The following is a 21,861-nucleotide window of genomic DNA, read 5'->3' on the forward strand; positions in this document are numbered from 1 at the left end:
TGGTGCTTGGTGAGTCTTGGTTCTAAAGGTACCAAATGAGGCCAAAGTTCTCAAACTGCTGCATACTTTGACAAGGAAAATCTATTTTTGTCTTCCAGTCTACATTTATGATCTAAGTCAGGTAAATACACCTGGTTTACGTCAACGTTTTTATGCACACAGTCTGTCATGCGCTGTGGTTTCAGATGTGATGGTTTATTCCAAAGTATGCCTTAAGCAGAACAAATGTTTTTTTCTATATAGTTCCTTGCCTTAATAAATATGTAATATAAATTTAAGCAAACTTCTATTTTGCATATTTGTAAACTACAAAGTAAAAAAATGAACATTTTGTGGAATTTGTATTTTGTATACTCAAGAATTAAGTTTTAAATAAACCTATAATATTTTATCTGAAAAGAAATGAATAGTGTTAGGCCAATAAATTCAATAACAAATGAAATGGACAAATTCCTTGAAAGACACACATTACAAAAATTGATTCAAGAAGAAACAGAAAACCTGAATGGCCTTAAATCAACTAAAGAAATTAATTACAATTTAAAACCTTCTTATATAGAAAACACTAGGCCTAGAAGGTCTCACTGGTGAATTGCTATATATCTAAGGAAGACAACACCACTTCTACACACTCTCAGAAAATAGAAGAGGAGCAAGGGAACACTTCCTAATTCATTAGATGAGCCCAACGTGACTGATGACAAAACAAGACACAGACCCAAAAAAAGAAAAGAATTTACAGCTCAATATCCATCATAAATACAGATATAAAAATCCTTAACAAAATATTAACAAATTAAATTCAGTAATATGAAAATGATACATTATGACTAGGTAGAATTTATTCCAGAAACACAAACTTGATTTAGCATTCAAAAATCAATTAGTGTTATTTATTACATGAACAGAACAAAGGAGGAAATCCATCTGATGATATCAATGGATTCAAAGAAAGCATTTAATAAAACTTCAATGCATTCATGATTAAAAAAAAAAAATCACTCAACAAACTGGTATTAGAAGGGTATTTCCTCAGGATCCAGGAATGGGCATATGTTAAAAGCTCCCCAGGTGATGTTAATACATTGTTGGGTTTAGAATCAAGGAAGAGCCAATCCCTCCACCAAACACATTTTAACAATGATGACTTCACCAAATTTTGATATTAAATAACTGTGGTATTTGATAACAGTATATTACACAACTGTCCATGAGACTAGTTTTTCTTTAAATAATCTGAATAACTAGCTAGTGCTGCATAATTGTATGGATCACCTTTGAAATCTGATTCCACCACTTAGTAGCTGTTACTCAACCACCTAAGCCTGTTTCCTCATCTGCAAAAAAAAGGGAGTAAAACTAAATCTGCCTCAAAGAGTTATTATAAAGATTATGTTAAATAATTCATGTAAAAGCGTGCCCTGTGCACAAGGCCTATACATAAAGAACTAATATCTTATTGAATGTTTCTATTACAATAAAACTAACTGCTTGTTTTCTAAAGGGTTTTTAGCTTCATTAAGTCATATGTATTGTACAATTATGTCACTTTCTATAACAGGTCAAATCATTACACATATTTTAGGAAATCAAAATATCCTAGTAAAATAAATACGGGCTCAAGAATGCCCTTTATATAGTGATCCCCTACTCACCCTCTCTTGTTAAGTGAAAAGGTTAAGTTGCAGAACTGTTGTTCCCTATTGTGTAAAAACAAGAGCTAGGGGCTTCCCTGGTGGCGCAGTGGTTGAGAGTCTGCCTGCCAATGCAGGGGACACGGGTTCGAGCCCTGGTCTGGGAAGATCCCACATGCCGCGGAGCGACTGGGCCCGTGAGCCACAACTACTGAGCCTGTGCGTCTGGAGCCTGTGCTCCGCAACAGGAGAGGCCACGATAGTGAGAGGCCCGCGTGCCGCAATGAAGAGTGGCCCCCACTTGCCGCAACTGGAGAAAGCCCTCGCACAGAAATGAAGACCCAACACAGCCAAAAATAAATAAATAAAATAAATTTAAAAAAAAAGAAACGTTTCACATATTTCAAAAAAAAAAAAACAAGAGCTAGGTATCGCTTGCATATGCATGAAAAACTCTGAGAAGAAACTGAACAGAGTAAATCTCTGCCAAGGGAGTGGAAATGGGGAACAGGAAGTAATGACGAGAAGAACTTTTGTTTTTCACCATATAGCTTTCTATGCTATTCAGATTTTTTTTAGCTTTGGCTTGTATTTTTATAATTTTTCAAAAATAGTTAACAGAAGAAAACATTTTCAGCACTTACATATAGGCTTTCAAAATTAATTTAAAATTTAACACTTTCCCCTCCAGTGTCACCTAGGTTAGTGAAAACCACTACAAATAGATAAAAATACACTTCCTCTGGAAACAACACTTCCATAACAGAACAGACAACTTCATTCAAAAGCCAACAAGCCTTTAAAAGAAGAAGAAATTGGAGGGGAGTATAAAATTAACCGCTTCTTTTCACAATCTCTGAAGACCCACTTTGGATTTTGCCTGAACCCTTTTACACCGTTTATTTACATCTAAACCAGCTGAGCCATACCAAAATATTCCTATGTTATTGGTCCAATATCACAGCAACTTGTTCATCTTACATCGGAACACTAAACAAATGCTTTCCTAGAGCTTCCCAAGACGATTTTTATATCGAAATACACTGCTTATGATACATTCTTCTAAACGAAGGTAACAGTTGAAAACTCCAAGCTAGTATAGGAATATTGGATACCAAAAAAATATTTTCCTACCGCAACCCAGTCTGAGGATTATTTGCAATACAAAAAGTTCTAAAAATTAGGTACTCTTTAAACATCAACGAGATAGTCAATCAAAACAGTTAGATTATTATTAAATGTTAACAAAAGCTCCTTTTTTTCTGAACTTTCTTGCTATTCAGTGAACATCTTCACCAAAAAGTGTCATTTATATTTTTGAAATGTGTTTACAAACACAGCTTTGTTTCACAAAATTCAAAAATACAAAGCCTCCATTCAAATCATAAAAATACCAATTACCTCATCTTTGACTCACTGAATAAACACAAACCTGCTCCTTTCACAGGGATCAAATGGGCACTTTCAGAGAGCTAAAAATCAATCTTAGGCGGTAAAGGTGCCATCTCAGAAATCTGCAGGTTTCCAAGCAATGAAAGTTGCTGTTTGAAATAAACACTCTGTTAAACTACACAAGGCAATATAGTCTATACATTTCCAGGGTAAGCTATATAAGAACTGAAAGTCTAGCAGCCACTATCTCAGATAAAGTGGTCTTAAGTCAGTGAGAAGCTTACAATGGACAATGTTTGTTCTGAGGTAGATTACTGAGATGAGAATTTTTATCATCTTTATCACAAAGGTCACATCTCCAAATTGATATACCCCTAGATCTCTCCTAACAAAACTCCTTAACTTTCAATTAATGTTTCCCTCAAAACAAAATTTTTCCAAATTCCACATACAAGGGTCAACTCAATTCCTGGCTTAAGAAAAAGAAAAGATAAAAAATACAATTTCCAAAGACTTCGTGTTGAGATTTGCAATCCAATTTCAAAATACAAAGACAACGTATTTTCTACAGTCGACAAAAGCAGTTTTTGGCCCAAAAATCTGAGGATGATTTTAGAAGCATTAAATAAAAGATGATGGTTCACCCTTCCACCAGAAATTAAGCAGGTGAATAGACTCAGTTCCATTAAATAAGATTATCTTTTTCTGCTCTTATAGATGTTTCCCCACATCTATTATAATGCTAGACCATATAACCTCTCTTCTGTGGTTTAACCCAACTGGCAAAAATCTAGGTTACTGTAGGAAAAGTATCACTTCCAAGGTTTTGGCCATCTAGTGGTTTCCAAACTGTGGTAAAATGGTTCCTACGGCCCTCATACAACAGAGCTCCTCTACCCAATCAAGGCCAGTATCAGACAAGTCATCCTCCCCACAATATGACGTTACTAAAGAACAAAAATGGCACACAGCCTGTGAAAAGAAAACACTATGGAAGAGTTTGCTCTTCAGAGCTAGGGCTAGCTGTGGTTCAGGAGAGGCAGCTGTATTCACATACAACCTCAGTGGCTTTACCACTTGGCCACTTCCTGCTCATCCTTGATGTTTAAATGTGGGGTCTTGGATGCACAAAGATCTTTTCAGAAGAAATACGAGAACAGGTGGAACATTCTAATAAATGAACACCACAGGTCTCCAGACAGCTAATACACACAAGTTCAGTGCTTCCTTAAAACTTCACCATGCAGCTGATATTAGGAAATAAAAATGCAATTTAGGATATTTAATCTAAGAAATTTAATTTAGGGAATTTAATCTTTCTTTCCAGCAATCTATCACACATCCCCAAACCTAAATATAGTCATTCACCAGGTGTTTGACCTTAAAGTAGGGTACTTTGCAGAAATACAAGTGTAAAACACTATCTTTGCTTTCAGAAAACATACAATCTAAGATATATATATAAATACATATATCTATATCTATATATATTTTAAATGAGAGTATTCTAAAACAGAAATCCTTTGTTCAGTATTCACAAGAAGCAGGCTTCAGTCTTCTTTTAAACTTTACAGTGTTAACCCATTAGCTGTCCAGCTACAATAACTGGCTGGACTCAAAATCTGCTGGCCATAACTGCCTTATTGGCTTTAGCCTTGCCTTCAGGAGCAAACAAGAACAAGTACTTTCCTTTACCAGAGAGTCCTTTAAATATCTGGAAGCCATATTTTTACAAAATTATGACCTGAAATGGCTGGAAAAGATTTCATAAAGGAAAGGGGGCTCAAATGGCACAAAAATGGCAAGTAAGTATTCCAGTTTGTAAGAAAAGAATAACTAAAGGCAGGAGGTCAGGTAAAGAACAGTGCGACTGAACCATACAATTCAGACTGGGGAGTAGTGAGTATAAAACTGGCTAAAGTAAGTTCCTAACAGATTATTAAAGAACTTAAATGCCAAGGTGGGACTTCTGTTTGTTTTGATAGCCAATAGGGAACACATGTAGACTCTGAGACAAACCACAGGAGAAAGACGTTTTAAAGATATGAGGATTGTGTTTTGGACTAAACATTTGGGTCCCCCCCAAAATTCATCTACTGAAGCCAATATCTGGAGATGAGGCCTTTGATGGGTAATTAGGGTTAAATGAGGTCGTGAGGCTGGGGCCCCTGTGATGGCATTAGTGCCCTTATAAGAAAGGACACCAGAGAGTTCTCTCTCCCTTATCCCCTCTCACTCACACACTGAGGAAAGGCTATGTGAGAACACAGCAAAAAGGCAGCCCGTAAGCCAGGAAGAGTTGACATCAGAACCTGACAATGCTGGTACCCTGATCTTAGACTTCCAGCCTCCAGAACTGTTGGAAAATAAGTTGCTGTTGTTTAAGCCACCCAGTCTGTGGTATTTTGTTATGGCAGCCTGTGCAGACTAAGACAGATTGGAAAAGAGAGCAAATGGCAGCAAGGAGGCCAAGTAAGAAGACTACTACAATGTCCAGTGGTAGAGTAACAGATTACAGCAGTAGCAGCAAGAATGCAGAAGCCATCAATTACCTATGAAAGAAAAATAAGCTACTTCACCTGGCCCCAGGGTTCTTAGAAATTATATTCAGGAACCCTAGCTATCCATTTCCAAGGTCCTTAGTTTTTCTGTTTCACCTACCATCTACTCTCATGTCACTGCAATTTAATAACGATCTTCAAGAGGGCATTAGGAATTATTACAATCAGAAGACACCAGAACTTTCTTGACTCTTGTCAAGTGACTGTCAAATCATCCTATAATCCTAAACCCAGTCATTGTCTTATCCTAAAGAACAATCAGCAAATACCTCCAATGGAGCCTACCAGTCCACAGGCCTCCATCAAGACCACCCCAATAGCAGTACTGGCTCTGGGTTCCATGAAGTTTGAATTTGCTGATTTCCTTCTTTAAAACAAAGTGAAAAGTTCTAAACAATACAATCCCATAAACACATACATACATGGAGTCAGTAAAAACCTCAATATTTCCCAATAAAAGGTGACCTAGGTGTTTTATATACCCAGACAAGCACACTAATTGGAAAGGGGCAGCACTGGGACCTGGGAAAGCCCTCATCTTCCCTAATCACAAAGAACCTGGCAACAGTAGCACCAACACACAGCCCCAGCCCTGATACCTTGTCATTTATGGATAAGACTAAGTCAACCCTTCCTGCTTCCAGCAGAGGCATATAGCAGATGAGAGTTCCACTTGCATTTCCCAACCTCATCCTTGCACCCTCTCATCCTCACTCAGGAGTATATCAAGGCCACCACATCCAGTACTTTAAAATCTTCAAAAGGTTAACTCTTACTGACACTAAAGTTTTGTTCAGATTACTGCTCATCAAACAAAGCAAAAACTTTCCTAAGAACTAGTCAACTGTCACCCTACTTAAGCCTGTGGTTAACCTTGTTACTACAACAGATCCTCAACAAGCATTTAAAGTTAAGCTGAGGGGACTTCCCTGGTGGTCCAGCGGTTAAGAATCCACCTTCCAATTCAGAGGACTCGGGTTCGATCCCTGGTCGGGGAACTAATATCCCACATGCCGCGGGGCAACTAAGCCTGCGCACCGCAATTACTAAGCCTGCGCTCTAGAGCCTGTGTGCCACAACTAGAGAGAAGTCTGTGAGCCACAACGAAGAGCCCGCCCACCACAACAAAAGATCCCCCGGGCCGCCACTAAGACCCGATGCAGCCAAATAAATATTTTAAAAATAAATAAAAATAAATAAAAAATAAAACTAAGGTGAGAATATAGGACTCAAAGGTACTAATTTGGGGGCTCTATGGTTTGAGATATAATTAACAGAGTTTACTTTATTGCTTTAACTTCCCTCATCTAACCACAAAGAGAAAGAACTCATTTGAAGAATTCTGAGATTTTGAGGATTACCAACTATAAGGGGTTCCTTAAGCTATTGCCCCTCTCAATCACCTGATTTAATCTTCAATAATTGACTGTTGGAAATGTATGAGTTTTGCATGAATAGTCACTCGTTGCACAACTTGTGAACTTGGAATCCCTTCAAGAGTTGCTATGCCACCTAACATAAGACAACTGATATTCGTACAGAATCACAAACCTCCACATTTTAGAAATAAATTCCTTAAAAATTATTTAATTTGATGACTATCACGACCCCTTAGGCAGTATTTTTATTCTCATTTTAGACGTGAGATAAACAGACTCAGAGAAGTTAACATACTGCCGTAGGATCACAAATCTGGTAAATGATAAAGCCAACAATGAACCAAAACTTTGTGACTCCAAACCCCTCCTCTTTCCAGCATACCACAATGTGTCTCTCTCTGTTCTCCACCACCTTAAAGTAAACAAACCATTCTACACAGACCAATAAAAAAACAACAGCACATTAGCGTGTTCTCTCAAATGCCTACTGATGCTCTTCAACAAAATGAAAGCCCAGTCTACTTTAAATAAATAATAATACAAGATGGACTAAAAAGCACCCTCTCAAATAAATCTTTTCATTTTACTGCACTGAAAAGTCTGTTGCCAAAATTAAATTTTAACAACTTCCATTAAAACCTCTTCTATATGTTTAATAACACTTATAAACTACCCTTGGAATAACTATTTTCCATCTGCTTTTACTTGCCTTTATAACTAAACAAACACTAAATCTTTGAAAAGGGGCAAGTGAAAATAATGAATTTTCCACACCATGAAACAACCATTCTTTTCTATGGCCTCAACTAAATAATATCTGTGAATATTCCAATATCTTACAACTATCAAATTTCATCTTCCTCCCAAGGCGCAAAGTCTGATGACAGCTAAACAATAAAAGAAGACCACACACAAAAAGAATTATACTCTCCTTGGGCTTCCCTGGTGGCGCAGTGGTTGAGAATCTGCCTGCCAACGCAGGGCACACGGGTTCGAGCCCTAGTCTGGGAAGATCCCACATGCCGTGGAGCAACTGGGCCCGTGAGCCACAATTACTGAGCCTGCGCGTGTGGAGCCTGTGCTCCGCAAGAAGAGAGGCCGCGATAGTGAGAGGCCCGCGCACCGCGATGAGGAGTGGCCCCCACTTGCCGCAACTAGAGAAAGCCCTTGCACAGAAACGAAGACCCAACACAGCCATAAATAAATAAATAAAATAAAATAAATAAAAATTTAAAAAAAAAAAAAAAAGAGTTATACTCTCCTAAAGACATTTCGGACTGTAGTTGTCTATATCTTATATCTTGTAATACCAACAAAAAAAGTTTTATTTTATGGAGGCTTTTGATTATTCTGTTTTCTTTTTTAACAATAAATAAATCTTGAAGCACTTTCTTTTGGAGATTATCAGCATGGCACCATTTAAGCCTCCAGTTACAACAAAAAATTTTAAAGATTTCTGGAGATATTAAATTCCTCCTCATGACAAACCGTACTCTGGTGTAGATTGGTATCAGTGCAGGTGCAACTATGACTGATCAGTGTGCTACTTCTGAGGGGCAATACGAAACCACAGGCAAATGTGTATCACTGTTGATTTCTCTATTTCCTCTGTAAAATGAACAATTACCAACTTCCTACAAGAATTATGGACTAAATAGTGAATGACTAAATATTTATGAAGTACATTTATCATTATTGATTTTTTTTAAATAATAAGACTCCTCCCATTCCCCCAATCATTCACTGGGCAAAGTCCCACTGCTCTACAACTTGTTCGGCAAGTCTCAGAGTCTACCCACTCTGGCAATACTCTGAAGTTCGACAAGAGATGTTATATAAAGTATGAAGGCAAGACAGACCCTGGCTGTATGGCCTGTTCTGTGTTCCCACAGCAGGGAATCTCAAACCTCTACAAACTTTATGTGGATTTAATTATTCAATATTATATAATGATTCTTCAGACAGTAACACTGGTAATGAACAAGGAACAGGTTTACAAGGGAACCAGAAAAGTCAGTATAGCCAATTGACCTGCCTCTCAAAACAGATACACAAAGACTAGTTTATTACACACTCACTTCATTGCTACTTTCATAGTTATATTAAACAGTAATGGGACTGAGCCGATGACAGGCTCCTGAGGAAAATTTCATACACTCATTAGAATCACAATTTGCTTTTAATGAAGATACCTTTAATGAGTATACTGCAGGAATAAACATCATGCTACTAACCCATGAAAACTTTTAACCGATATAAAAGTAGAGAATAAAATTACCAAAGACTGGTTTTGTTGTCTGTCCTCTATGAAACCAAATCTTAGCTCCTCCTTTTCTTCATGAATATGACTTGTAGGATTTTCTTCTGTTTGCTCTCACACAGTTAAATTTGGATAAGGGTCAAGGTTGAGGCTTTATCTTGGAGGTAATCACATGCTGCTGACTTTTTATATATGTATATATACATAATTATTTCTTACTTGGTTTTATATATTTATATAAATATATGTTAGCATCCTGAAAATTTCCATGTAAAATGACCAGGGAAATATCACTATACTCCTTGGCCCAAAAGATGAAAAGCTTATACCTCCTCAAAATGAAAACTGACTTCCTAAAACAACGTATAGGGCAAACTTCTCAAACCACAAAGCTCAGTCCGAAAAGCTTATACTGTATTCCAAGAAGAATTTCCTTTATATTAACAAGTCCACCACAATTTTTTTCTGTATTTAAAATAATTGTCTCTAGCCTAGACTTTTAGTACAAAAGAGAAATTCTTATTCTGAGTTGAAAACAACAACAGGGGGGAGGGGGTGGGGGAGATTCACACACACACACACACACACATACAAAGGGAGGTCTATAATACCTTTTCGGAAATCCATGACGCCGGGTGGGTTTTAGAATTCCATTTTTCAGATTTTAGAAAAGAAATACAGTATACATACCATATCATACAAATCACCCCCAGCACCTGGTAATCATACAGTAACTACAAAAATAGGAAATGTCAATGGCCTCCCTTCAGATAAGATCGAATCTTGCCACTAAAATAGTTTATGCTGAATTTAAAGGAAAAAATTTGATTCAGATCTTTTCCGATTTCAGAATGGCAGGTCACTAATTGTGGACCTTTGGCAAGTAAAAAGGTGGTCTTGACATACAATAAATAAACTGTGCTATCACCTAAAATAAAAAGAACTAGCTGATGCTTAAATAAGAGACACTTAGGATATTTAATAAAGTCTTAAAGTGGATCTAATTACTTGCCTAGTTGGAAAAGCATAATCAATTCAAGCTGCCCGTAAGTTGCCACCAAGAGATTCAACATGCATCATCTTCCCCCTTTAACTTTATTCCAAATTGGTACCAACACTGAAAAACATTTTCCAAAACCTAAGTATGTCAAAGTCAGCTGGATACAGTAGGGTTTCCAAATAGCAAAAATCTAAGAGGACCTCCTAACTCAAGAGAACTCAATGATTTTCATCCCTTGTTTATGAATGCCCATATAAACTCAGATTCTCTAAACTAACCTGCGGCCAAATCATGCTTCTTCCGTAAGTTCAAAGTAAGCCTAGCATTTTTTCCTCTCCAGTAGCATAGTAAACCTTTTTTTTATTCCCAACAATCTCAAAACAACATACGCCTCAGAACAAAGAGGCTGGATGACTGTAATTCCCTCCAAGCAGGGATCCCCATGGTGTCCCACCACTAACTCATAACTCTTGCTGAGAGCAGCAGCACGTATGCTCATTGATTAGAGTTGTGTGATCAGATTAAGTTCAACCTGTGCTCTCTCTACATTAACCACCAGTGAAGTGGTGCAAGAGTCATCATGAGTTGATCCTGCTCATTTTAAAGCCTCACAATGGCTCACTGGCAAAACCACCAGAAGAAAACAAGTGAACAACTTCTGAGGGAGGCTAATTCCAGAAAGACTTCCTTTGAGTAACTGCAATAATTTTTCAAATTCAGAGTATTCCCTCAGTTCAAATTCAGGCACTTTCATAACACCTAAAACAGATCTGAGAAAATGACATCTTGGGCCAGCTTTCTTCATTTTTAATAACCAAAAATAAGGTATAGTAGTGGGTTTTTTTTTTAATAAAAAAGGTAGTATTCTCTGTCCTGTTCCTTATCTCAAATTGTTTTTTTATTTTATTTTGAAGGTTTCATCCCTGAGTCACTGTCCAATGCAATAAAAATTAGTAACCAATCCCTAATCTGTTTTCATTTCTGTGTGATCTTTAAGTCCCCAATCAGCTTACAGTAGCTTGGATGACTCACCATGGTCTTTATGAGAGCACATTTTTAACCTGGAACACATGAGAGCACATTTTTAACCTGGAACACACGAGAGCACATTTTTAACCTGGAACACATGAGAGCACATTTTAAACATGGAACAAAAAATCAAAGCTCTCCCTGTAAAAACATACAAGTCAGGGGTATGTGAAAAAATCACAGGATGATCTGGATAGAAAAAGAAAACAGAAGTTCAAATGACAGCTATATATATTACCAACAAATTTCTCTGTGCTTCAGCTTACGGAATAACAATTTGCTCCCTACCAAAACCATCCCCCTCCCCCAATGTAACATTCCCTTTTCATAGATTTTTGTAGGAGCAAGAAAAGATCCAGGATAAAGACAGCCAAAGAAGATATACTCTAAGGCTGGTCTTCTCACTAAAGAAAGGATAGTATAGGACTGCATCCCACTCCACCCTGGCCTCTATCCCCAAAGATACAAAGGAAAACAGGAGGAAGGCAATGTCATAAGCTAAACTCAATGCATTTTCCTAGAACTTCAGTTTTACTTAATGATTAATTAAAACATATTTCTATTACAACAAATATGTTTGTGCTAGGGAATAGAAAGTAAAATGCACATGAAGATTTTTAAGATAAGATTTCTTCTGCTCACTTACAATGTGTTGCTTCAGGCTCCCAGGGGAGTTTATGCTCCTTCCCTGCCATTAAGAAAAAAGTGGAGAAGCTCTACCCTAGAGACTCATTCTCTCCAACCTGTCTCCCAGCTATTCTATCCTCTCAGGTCACATCATTTTTATTTTATTTATTTATTTAGACTACACTTCATTCTAGAGAGGAAAATTTTCAAGCAACTGGAGAGCAATATAGAGAAAACACTACATCCAAGTGGAGATGCCTAAACATGAAAGAGGGTTTTCAAAAGGTGTACACATTTCTGTTTACCATTCTGCACTATATAACATGTAGTCCACAAAATAATAGTATTAAGAAGAAATGAGCTACAAAAAATAAAAGTAAGGTTATTAGGTACCTAATGACCTTTCAAAACTATTCTTCAGCCTGATTTTGGCACTAGAAAGCAACTCTGACATGTTGCCCTTGGGGGGCATTTCCTCACCCTCCCCATTGCCATAAAACATCACATTTTATCTAAAGTAAAATGAGGTAATGCCTATAAATAGCTTAGCATAGCACCTAGCATATGATAATAGTTCAATAAACACTGGCTATAATACTGGTTATAATTATTACTATTAATAATAATATTACATTAGTATTACTTAAGAGGGTGCCATAGGCAGCTACAATTTTTGAATCTACAGTGTAGCAGACAATATACAGAGATAATCTTACTTGATCCTCATAAGGATTCTGAAGGTAAGCATTATCATCCACTCTTCATAAAGGAGAAAAGTATGCTCAGATCATTTAAATGACTTGCCTAGGGCCACCCAGCTAATAAGTTGCAAAGCACTGTTCCAATCTAGTCATCTGGCTCCTGAGCCCAATTCTTCCCACTGCACTATACTACCTCTCTTATAAAAAGTCAAGAATTCAAGGGCTCTCTCAGTGATCGACTCCAACTAGATTCCACTCCATTTCAATAAGCACAGGTCAAAGAATGACAGGAATTCCCTCCAGTCAACAGACAACCAAATTACACACAAATACAAATCTGCACCAAATGTCATCAAACACTCCATCCATAAATAAAAATTTGTATTTTTACATTAAATAATCAACCAAAGTCACTAATTCTATACATCTAACTCCACCATTAACATCAATTCTTGACCTGATCATTTATCTCCCTCTGAGTTCATTTCCCTAAGGGTATTCATTCACTCACTTAGTTTTAATTATAACTTGTAGGAACAAAAACCAAAATCTACATCTCCTATCCAAAGGAAATTGAAGTGTAGATAAAAATATATGCATGTACAAAAAGGTATTCACTATCATATTTTTTATAATAACAAAAAGCAAATCAACAAACAAAACCTCTAAACGTCAAGTAGTAAGATAACTGATTTGATAAGTTATGCTATATGCATCCCATGTAATAATACCATACAATAATTTTAAATGGAGCTTATGAAGAACCTTTAAGAACATGAGAAAATGCTCATAACATCAAGTGAAATAAAAAAGCAGGACATGAAATGAAACCATCAGTAAGCTCTCAACTTTGCAAACATAGAACAGGAAAAAAAGACTAAAAGGAAATAAATCAAAATGTAACAATTTTCTCTGTATAGTAAAATAATGGGTGTCTTTTTCCCCTTGTTGCTTTTTCTGTTCTCCAATTTTTTCAATGATGATTATGTATTAATTTTATAGGCAGAAAAGAGCTTTTTTTTAACCAAAATTTTTAACTCATCTTGCAGCACTCTTCTCTCATAAATCCCCAAGCTAGCCAAGAGTCCCAAGTCATGTGAAATTTAAAATGCTCAAAACATACCAGCATCTTTATTTATTTATTTTTCTCCAGCACTATATTCTCCAATTATGCCAGAACTGCAAAAGTAATTTCTCTTACGTACAGAAATCCAATCCTTCAAATTCTGTCAATCCTTTTCTTCTGGTATTTTTCCTTCTTACTTCCTATTTTCCCTTCCTACTTCCTATACTAATACCAAGTCCAAACCTTCACCAGCTCATCCCTAGATTAGCACAATAGCCTCCTGAATAAGTAAATGCTTTCCTTATTCTATTGCCTCACCACTAACAATTCACTCCACCACAGTTCACTCTGTGCCAGATACTGTTCCTGGAGCTTTACCTGTACTAACTCGGTTAACATTCATAACAACTCTATGAGGATAGCTACTATTATTAGTCCTATTTTACAGATTAAGAAATAGAAGCACAGAGAGGTTAAGATACGTACCCAAGGTCACCAGCTAATAAATGGCAATGATTAGATTTGAACCCATGCAGTCTGGCTCCAGATAACAGTATATAAATATGAGCTACTCAAGGAGTGCAGGAGTGGTAATCAATAAAAATCAGTTTCTCTTTCCCTGAACTGTGTACATACAGGCCCTTGGAGTAAGCCTCTCATTTCCGGGTCTCTTTTCATGCTATTCCACAACTGGGAGGACAGTTCTTCTCTTCCCTAATTCATTTTTCATATCTCCTTTAAAAGTCAACTTTAAATTCAACATTTTTGAGTTTTCCTTAAGCCAGTTCCCACACTCCTCAGCACATTCTTACTCTTATGGACTCAATTTAACCTATATTAATGTGCAGTTGTTGACATTTTTTATGTTATACAAGTTTATCTCACATTTTTACACTTTATCTTCCTGTCTAGATAATTAAATGCCTCCACTTTTTTTGATCTATGTCCTTCTCCATTTGTCACCTTCCCAAAAGCTAGTAGAATAACAACCTGCACAAAGTAAATACTAAATAAATATGTGGTTAACTGATAAATCTAAGATAAATATGGCTCAACTATTTAACAAAGCAGAAAGTCTTTTGAACTAATATATTTAAATGTTTGTCTTCTTTTCATTTTATTCCCTAAGCACAAAAGCATTAGATTTGTAATTTCAACATTCCCATCCAAAAAAACACATTCAAGCAATACCCAAAAGCAGTTCTATTAAATACTTTTTTAAAAAAGACATCCTCCACACTGTCCAGAAACTCCTTTTTTTTTCCCCAGGAGACCTTTTCTAATAGTGTTATTTTACTCTCTTGTGGCAAGAGTTATCCAAGTCTTTGACAACACTAAGCAGGCAGTGACATTCCAGACATGAGTATCAATTGTTCAAGAACAAAAAAAGACTATTTGGCTTTAATAAGAGATTATCTTAAATAGGCCCATTAAATCTAAAATGTGAAAACAATTGTGTTTATATTTAAAGTTGAGTATCTTCACCTTTATCTTCCTATCCAAGAAAATGATTTTAAATGTTTAAATTGTTAACCAAAACAGATAGAAATAATAATTAATTAAAGGTATGGCTCACTGTATATAATAAACAAGTCTCTAAAATACTGTGACCTAATCAAACTGGTTTTCAAATCCACTATAAGCCATGACTACTTAAAAGAGCACTACAGGAACTACTCCAAAAAGCACACAGTACTCATGGTTATACTCCTGTCTCTAATTTTTGTTTTCCAAGAATGTATTTTCATATACAGATTTTCTCTAAAAGACTCCTTTGTTACTTAACTTCTACATTAAATGAGCCACTTAACAGCAGACCATATTTATCCTAAAATATTATATTTTTCCTCATATGCCTGCTAACTCTGCAGTTTCTCTAATTCATCACTACAGCTCGCCAGAAGCAAATGTCTAATATGGTTCAGTTAACCAAATAACACTACTAAATTTGAGTGTGTATCACTATACACTATAGTTAACAAACTTCAACACTGATAGGTACACAATATGAAACACATCCTACTCATAACTCTACAATACTTTAAGTGAAAAAGCTAAATCTAGTTTCCCCTCTATTTAAAATTACCATTCCTACTTATATTACAGTTCAGTTAAAAAACACATTGGTAAAATTTTGGTGTTCTCTTTCTTGATATTTCAAATAATGCTATAGCAATTTGAAAAGCTTACTCCATTTTAATTGAGTGAGTAGGTATTTACTAATCTTTCCCTTTTTTAAAAAAATTACTTGAGAAGTAGATACAGTTATAATAGGGAAACACCAGGAATCCTTGTGATGATGGAACTGTTCCTGTATCTTGAGTATATCACTGTCAATAACCTAGTTGTGATATCGTACCACAGTTTTACAAGATGTTACCGTTGCAGGAAACATGTTAAAGTAAAAGTGGGATCTCTGTATTGTTTCTTACAACTGCTTATGAATCTACCATTATCTCAAAACAAAAAGTTTAATTTAAAAAAATATTGAAGAGTAATTTAATGAGAATTCATTTTTCTGGCCTCCCAGAAAATTCTTTGAAAATTCAATATTTTCAAAAATCCCAAATGTGCATATGAAAATACCCACGTGAAAAACTGTATTCCTTTTAAAAAATTAAGAGCTAGAAAATAGTTCTTATAATTCTTTCCAAAAATCTTGAGCAAGAAGAAATCTACAGTGTTACAAAAGTCTGATTTGAACAAGGAAAAGTAAAAGCTTTACTTGCTTGTTAAAATAACTCTCTAGATAGAAATATAAGAGACAGACTCAATATATATAGATGGCTTACTAAACAAATTTATCCCACTCCCTTCCAACATCTCGTTACTTGGATTCAAAAACTAACAAAGGAAATTTTTCAGATATCATGTAAACATTTAAACTACCAAAAATTAAATCCAGTATCACAATTTAATTCTCCATACTCAATCCCTGAAGCTGGACGGGACAGTGGATTTAAACACCAGAACTATTTCCAGTTTGTCAATCCTTTCAACAAGCTTTCCTCCTCTACACTGTCCTACAAAAGTGCCTCACCTTTAACTCCTACAGAGAGAAACCCCTCTCTCAAGGTCACCATAAGAATACCTCACAGCTTCTATCATACCAAGCAGACAAATTCACAGTTGTATCATAATGCAAAGAAAATTAACACCCTTGATGAAAAAATATGACTATAAAAATTCCTCAAGACAAATAAGTAATAGAAAATACACATTAGCCTTTTCCATTGAGACTTTTGATAAAGTGTCGGCTATCATACAAGTTATATATCGCTTTAGGAATAAGATTTTAAAATAATATCACGTACTACAGCATACACTGAAATTAAGTCATCCTCAAAAAGGACAATCAATAAAGAAAATTATACTACACAATTGTAGTTTTCATGAGGCAAAAGGCTTGGGATTTTGCAAATGTTACTTCAAAAACAAGATAACTCTAATCTTTAAGTCACCTCTTCAGAAGGAAAGTCAGATCTTTAGCTCCTTATACACTGCAAATAATCAGGCATTAGGACATATTACATATCCTTTGACATGAGGTCAGAAGATTATTAAAGTGTCAATAAAATACACAAATAAAACAATATTGCCATACCAACCTCTTTTAGAAATTTCCTTTAAGTTAAGAAATGGCTATAGGACCATATCTACCAGTATACTTTCATATAAAATGACTGCTTTGCTATTTTCCCTTCCCCCCAAATCTAAATCCATTCACTGATTATCTGAGGTCACAGCTTTTTTTAATTACAATTTTTTCCTGAAATTTAAAACAAACCACGCAAATAAATATTTAAGTTCAAATTTTCAACGGATAAAAAAACCTAACAGTTTTAAAGCTAAAAATTTCCTGCTCTAAAGAATCAAATATTATGAACACTTCTACAATGTAGAAAAATAATTTTTTTCTTTGTATAATGCATACTACAGAAAGGACCCACAACTGCTCCGATGTCATGCTAGAGTTCACTGAACTTTTTTTTAAATTTTAGACTACATAAATCATACCTTAATTTTAAAAAGTAAAAAATATATATTTGCCCTTATTCTAAAAACAGAAAGTATTTCTAATAGCCAGTTTCTGAAGTTCATGTCCTTGATATCAATGAATGTCAGTTAAATATATTTTCTACAATTCAAGTCAGAGCTAACAGTCTGAAACAGCAATATCACTATTCATTTAATGAAATATACTAAGCATCTACTATGTATTAGACAAAGAAAATTTGAAAGTTCCTGAGAATGTATCAGTTGTGAAAACTGACATGTACTCAAAACAGTAGTAAAGAAAGAGAATATAGCCTTCTTCTATATTAACTAATAATTTTCTCTCCTCAACCCAAAAAAGCAATGATTTTCAAACCACTACCAATAAATGGATAGAGATGGGAGAAGAGCTGGGGTTTGGCTGACATTTTATGATATCCTTTTGATTAAGGATAATATTAATCTTTAGGATATTTAAAATTCAAAATGTTTTTATTTGAGATGTTAAACAACATGCTATATTTTCCCCTTAAGTTGTAATTTCATCATTAAAAATGAATTTTAGTAAATTAAGGTAGTGTATGATTTTTAAATAGAAACTTATTTTAATGTAAAGTGGTATAAAAGGTTAAATTGGTTATGAAATTGACCTTCTTTTCTGATGTTTTGCTCCCACAGTATCTTAAGAAATCAACTATCATTTTACCATGGGAAATAAAAAAGCACCGGTCAAAAAGGAATTACTGAGTTTCAGCCTAGAGATTTGACAGCTGGTTTTCTTATGTTGCTGTCTTGGCTTTTGTTTTTTGTTTTTTTTTTTTTTTAACCTCTCCCAGCACTAAGGAATAAATCTAAGTTAAACAGAAAATGATAGCTTTTGTACACTAGAATGGACCTTGCTTCTGGAAAGTTTATTTTTTTTAAATCATGAGTATAACTAAGTAAAAAAAACCAAAAATGCACACTTAAGAAATATGGGATAAATATTAATAATGGAGTAGAGTAGTTATAAATATACAGAAAGTAAATTTGAGGATGAAAGCACTAGTGTAGAACTAGGAATCTAATTTAACTTACTCTAAACATCCTCATGTAACATTAACGTAGGACAGAATTCAATCATGTGTTATTTGAAAGTACATCTAACTTTCTATTCATTTATTTGTAACATTTTAAATAACTGTGCACAAAATTGTTAATTTCCTGAACACTTCCAAAAGGAATAGCCATCTTTTAAAATAAGTGTTACTAATTACTGCTTGACTCAATTCCACTTTTCATATGCATATTTTAAATAATATTATTTTACCAATTCTTTAGAATCCAAAGGTTTAATAACCTTAATGGGCTAAAATTTAGAAAAATTTTAAAATATAAATATTTAAATAAACAATAAAAAAAAAATACTACACATGGACCAAAGAGCATTTTCTTTTGGTACTTTTCTAAATACAGAGGCATGCTATAATCCCTTGCACTCAAACAAGATAATTTTCAATTTAAAAATTCAGAGAAAAGAGAACAATTTTTTAAATTCACATTGAAATTCTTGAAGAAATGTCAATGGATCCTTAAAGGAACAGCCCACATTTGGGGCTTGTTTGTTTTTGTTTATAGTTTTAACTAGACATCACAACACCAAAATATGAGTTTCTGATTTTAGACATGATCTTACCTGATCCGCTGAACTGACTGCTTCCCAGTGTCGTTGGTCTGGTTTTCCCACTATTAACAGGTGGGGAAAACATCTGCAAAATAATCCAAACGCATCTGTTAGTTGTGAAATTCTTCTAGATTCCTTGCAAACAAAAGTTCACCAAGAGTCATCAATTAGTTGCTGTATTTCAGAGGGAAGTTAAAATAAAATTGGATATATACACTCAGAACCAGAAAAGCAAATACACTTAGTGATATTATTTCCTCACACTATTTGGAAATACTGGCTATTTTCTGTTCTGAAAACCCAGTCAGTTACATGAGAGATTCTAAGATTATTAAATTTAAGTGGTAAGTTTCTGTCAATGATCTTCGCTTTGTACCAGCAGTTAATAAAGGAATTCAACGCATTAGAAATAAGGGCAGTGGGGCCAGCTGGTATTTTTAAGTCACTCAATTATTTCCCATGTTAAGAAAATTTTTAATGTACATACACATATGTACTTCTTGTATATGCATATGTTCACACACATATACACATGTATAAGTACATATATATTTATATTAAAACGGTTCAACCCAAAAGGCTGGGAATCCTAGCCCTTCACTAGCTTTCCTGTAACTGACATCTTTCAGGTACCATAAACTATACCACATCTTGAAAAGGGAAATGATTAGGAGTGTCGAAGAAAAAAATTTTTTTCATATGAAGTTCAAAATCCCTAATAATCATCAGGGTCAGAGGATGACTCAACCAAAGCTCAAGATTACGCTGTTCTCCTTTTAACTGGCTAAATCAAATGACCCCTCTGGCATTAAAGTTTTAAATCTGCAAGTCTAGACATTACATCAAAGTTCAGGTGTCCAACTTGGGGGAGCTGGACTCCAGCCCTGAGAACTACTGCTCAAAGCAGATGCGAGTTCACGCTGCTTAGTCTCCACGTCGCTCTCCCCCCTTTCTTTCTTTTTCTGTAAACCTCAGCAGAACCCCAAGATGCCGCAGAAAGCTCTCATACCGCACTGAAGTCCAGCAGGTCGCTCAGCTCCTTGTCGGTCCCTATAGCAGCCATGCGCTGCTGCTGGGGATTCATCTTCGGCCACTTCTAGCAGGTCCTAAGGCAGAGGAAAGAGGCTCAGCGAGAGACCAGCGAGAGACCACCGAGGCCCAAAGTGTGTACGGGAATGGAGAGGGGCGTAGAGGAAGAGGAAAAACGCCGGGCTGACTTCCAATACCCTACTCGTTCCCCACCGCCGCGCGGGCAGGGGTCAGGAGAGCCCAGCGCCCGCGCCGGGTCCGTGAATCCACGCGTTTCTCGGCCCGGCCCGGGAGCTACGCGGCGGCTCCCTCAACTCGCCGCCTCTCCCGCAAGTTTCCGAGCCCGTCCCTGCCCCCTCCCCGGCGCCCCCTACCCCGCGCAGCCGCGGGGTGCCGGACGCGCGGGGCCCGGCCGGGGCGGGGGTCTCGAGGGGCGGGGATGAGGGGCGATTGGGCATCCAGCGAGCGGAGCGGCGGCGAGGGGAGTAGCGAAGTGACTCTCTGGCTCGGCAACAATAGAACTGACAAGTTGCAGGGAACGCGCCGCTTGCAGGCCCGCGTCTGCGGCCGCCGCCGCCGCCCGGATGTCCCCCGCGGGCCCCGGGGGTCGGAAAGCACATCCCCCCCGCGCGCGTCCGAGGGGCGTTTTTAAAAAGAAAACAGAAACACCGACAACTAGCCCCGCTCTTGCCCGGCGTCCTCCTCCCCCGGCTCGGCCTCCTCCCACTTTTGCTGCCCTGCCCGCGGCCGGCCGGCCCCGGACCTGCCTAACAATGAGCCTGGCTCGGCAGCCGAAGAACCCGCTCTCCCGCGCGCCCCGGAACCCCAGCCGAGCGCTGAGCGGGGCGCGCAGGCCGAGCGCGCCGCCCGCGGGCCTGGCCGCCCGCGACTCTTCGCCTCCGCCCCCACTCCGCTCCCCAACTTGGAGGGGACCCCGAGTTCGCCTCTGTACAATGGGGCGCGGGCCGGGGGCGCCTCCGCTTCGGCAGGGACGCGGCGGCGCTCCGCAGCCCCCAGCCCCAACACGGCGTCCCCCTCCCGCTTGCCGGCCCGCAATTACCTGCCGCCCCGTCTCCGCATCCAACCACCCCGATTAAAGTTCACTTTGGCCGGGAGAGCGGGCTCGGGCTTTCCCTTGCACGGCCCGGCGGTTCGGCTCACTTTGCCCCGCGCGAGCTCTCGGATCCGGGCGGGGGAGGCAGCTCTCAGGCCTGGCCGCCCCTTCCTCCCGGGGCGGGCTGGCGGTCCCCCCAAATAGAACTTGTGGGTCTCCTCAGGCGGACATTTTTTTCGCTGAGGCGGCCTCAGCACCGCGCTCGGCTCGGCTCTGTATCCCTCCGCGCCGGGAAGAGCCCCGGGTTAACCCCTTCGTCCCCGGCCCGCTCCTGCCGCCTGCGCCGAGGAAGTGGGGCCAGCCGAGGGGGCGGGGAGGAGCCTGCGGGAACGGGGAGGGGCTGGCGCGCGGCTGGCGGACAAAGCCCGCGGTGGGGTGAAGCGGGACGGAGTCGGAGCCGCCGGGGATGG

At 37.8% G+C, this 21,861-nt stretch overlaps 1 protein-coding gene across 5 annotated transcripts in view; it reads right to left on the reverse strand.

The window, feature by feature from the left end:
- The window catches only part of TCF12 (transcription factor 12), a 373,055-nt gene extending 351,414 nt beyond the window's left edge, over window positions 1–21,641 (reverse strand). For all 5 annotated transcript variants that reach the window (XM_059913202.1, XM_059913200.1, XM_059913209.1 and 2 more), the window contains exons 1-3: window positions 21,398–21,641; window positions 20,318–20,414; window positions 19,321–19,393 (exon numbers count right to left, since the gene is read on the reverse strand). In XM_059913202.1, the coding sequence (XP_059769185.1) occupies window positions 19,321–19,393; window positions 20,318–20,392 (148 nt within the window). In that variant the 5' untranslated portion in view covers window positions 20,393–20,414; window positions 21,398–21,641. The remainder of the gene's footprint in view (window positions 1–19,320; window positions 19,394–20,317; window positions 20,415–21,397) is intronic.
- Window positions 21,642–21,861: the final 220 nt, after the last annotated feature.

This window comes from Balaenoptera ricei, chromosome 2 (assembly GCF_028023285.1).
Source record: "Balaenoptera ricei isolate mBalRic1 chromosome 2, mBalRic1.hap2, whole genome shotgun sequence".
Classification (NCBI taxonomy): Eukaryota; Metazoa; Chordata; class Mammalia; order Artiodactyla; family Balaenopteridae; genus Balaenoptera; species Balaenoptera ricei.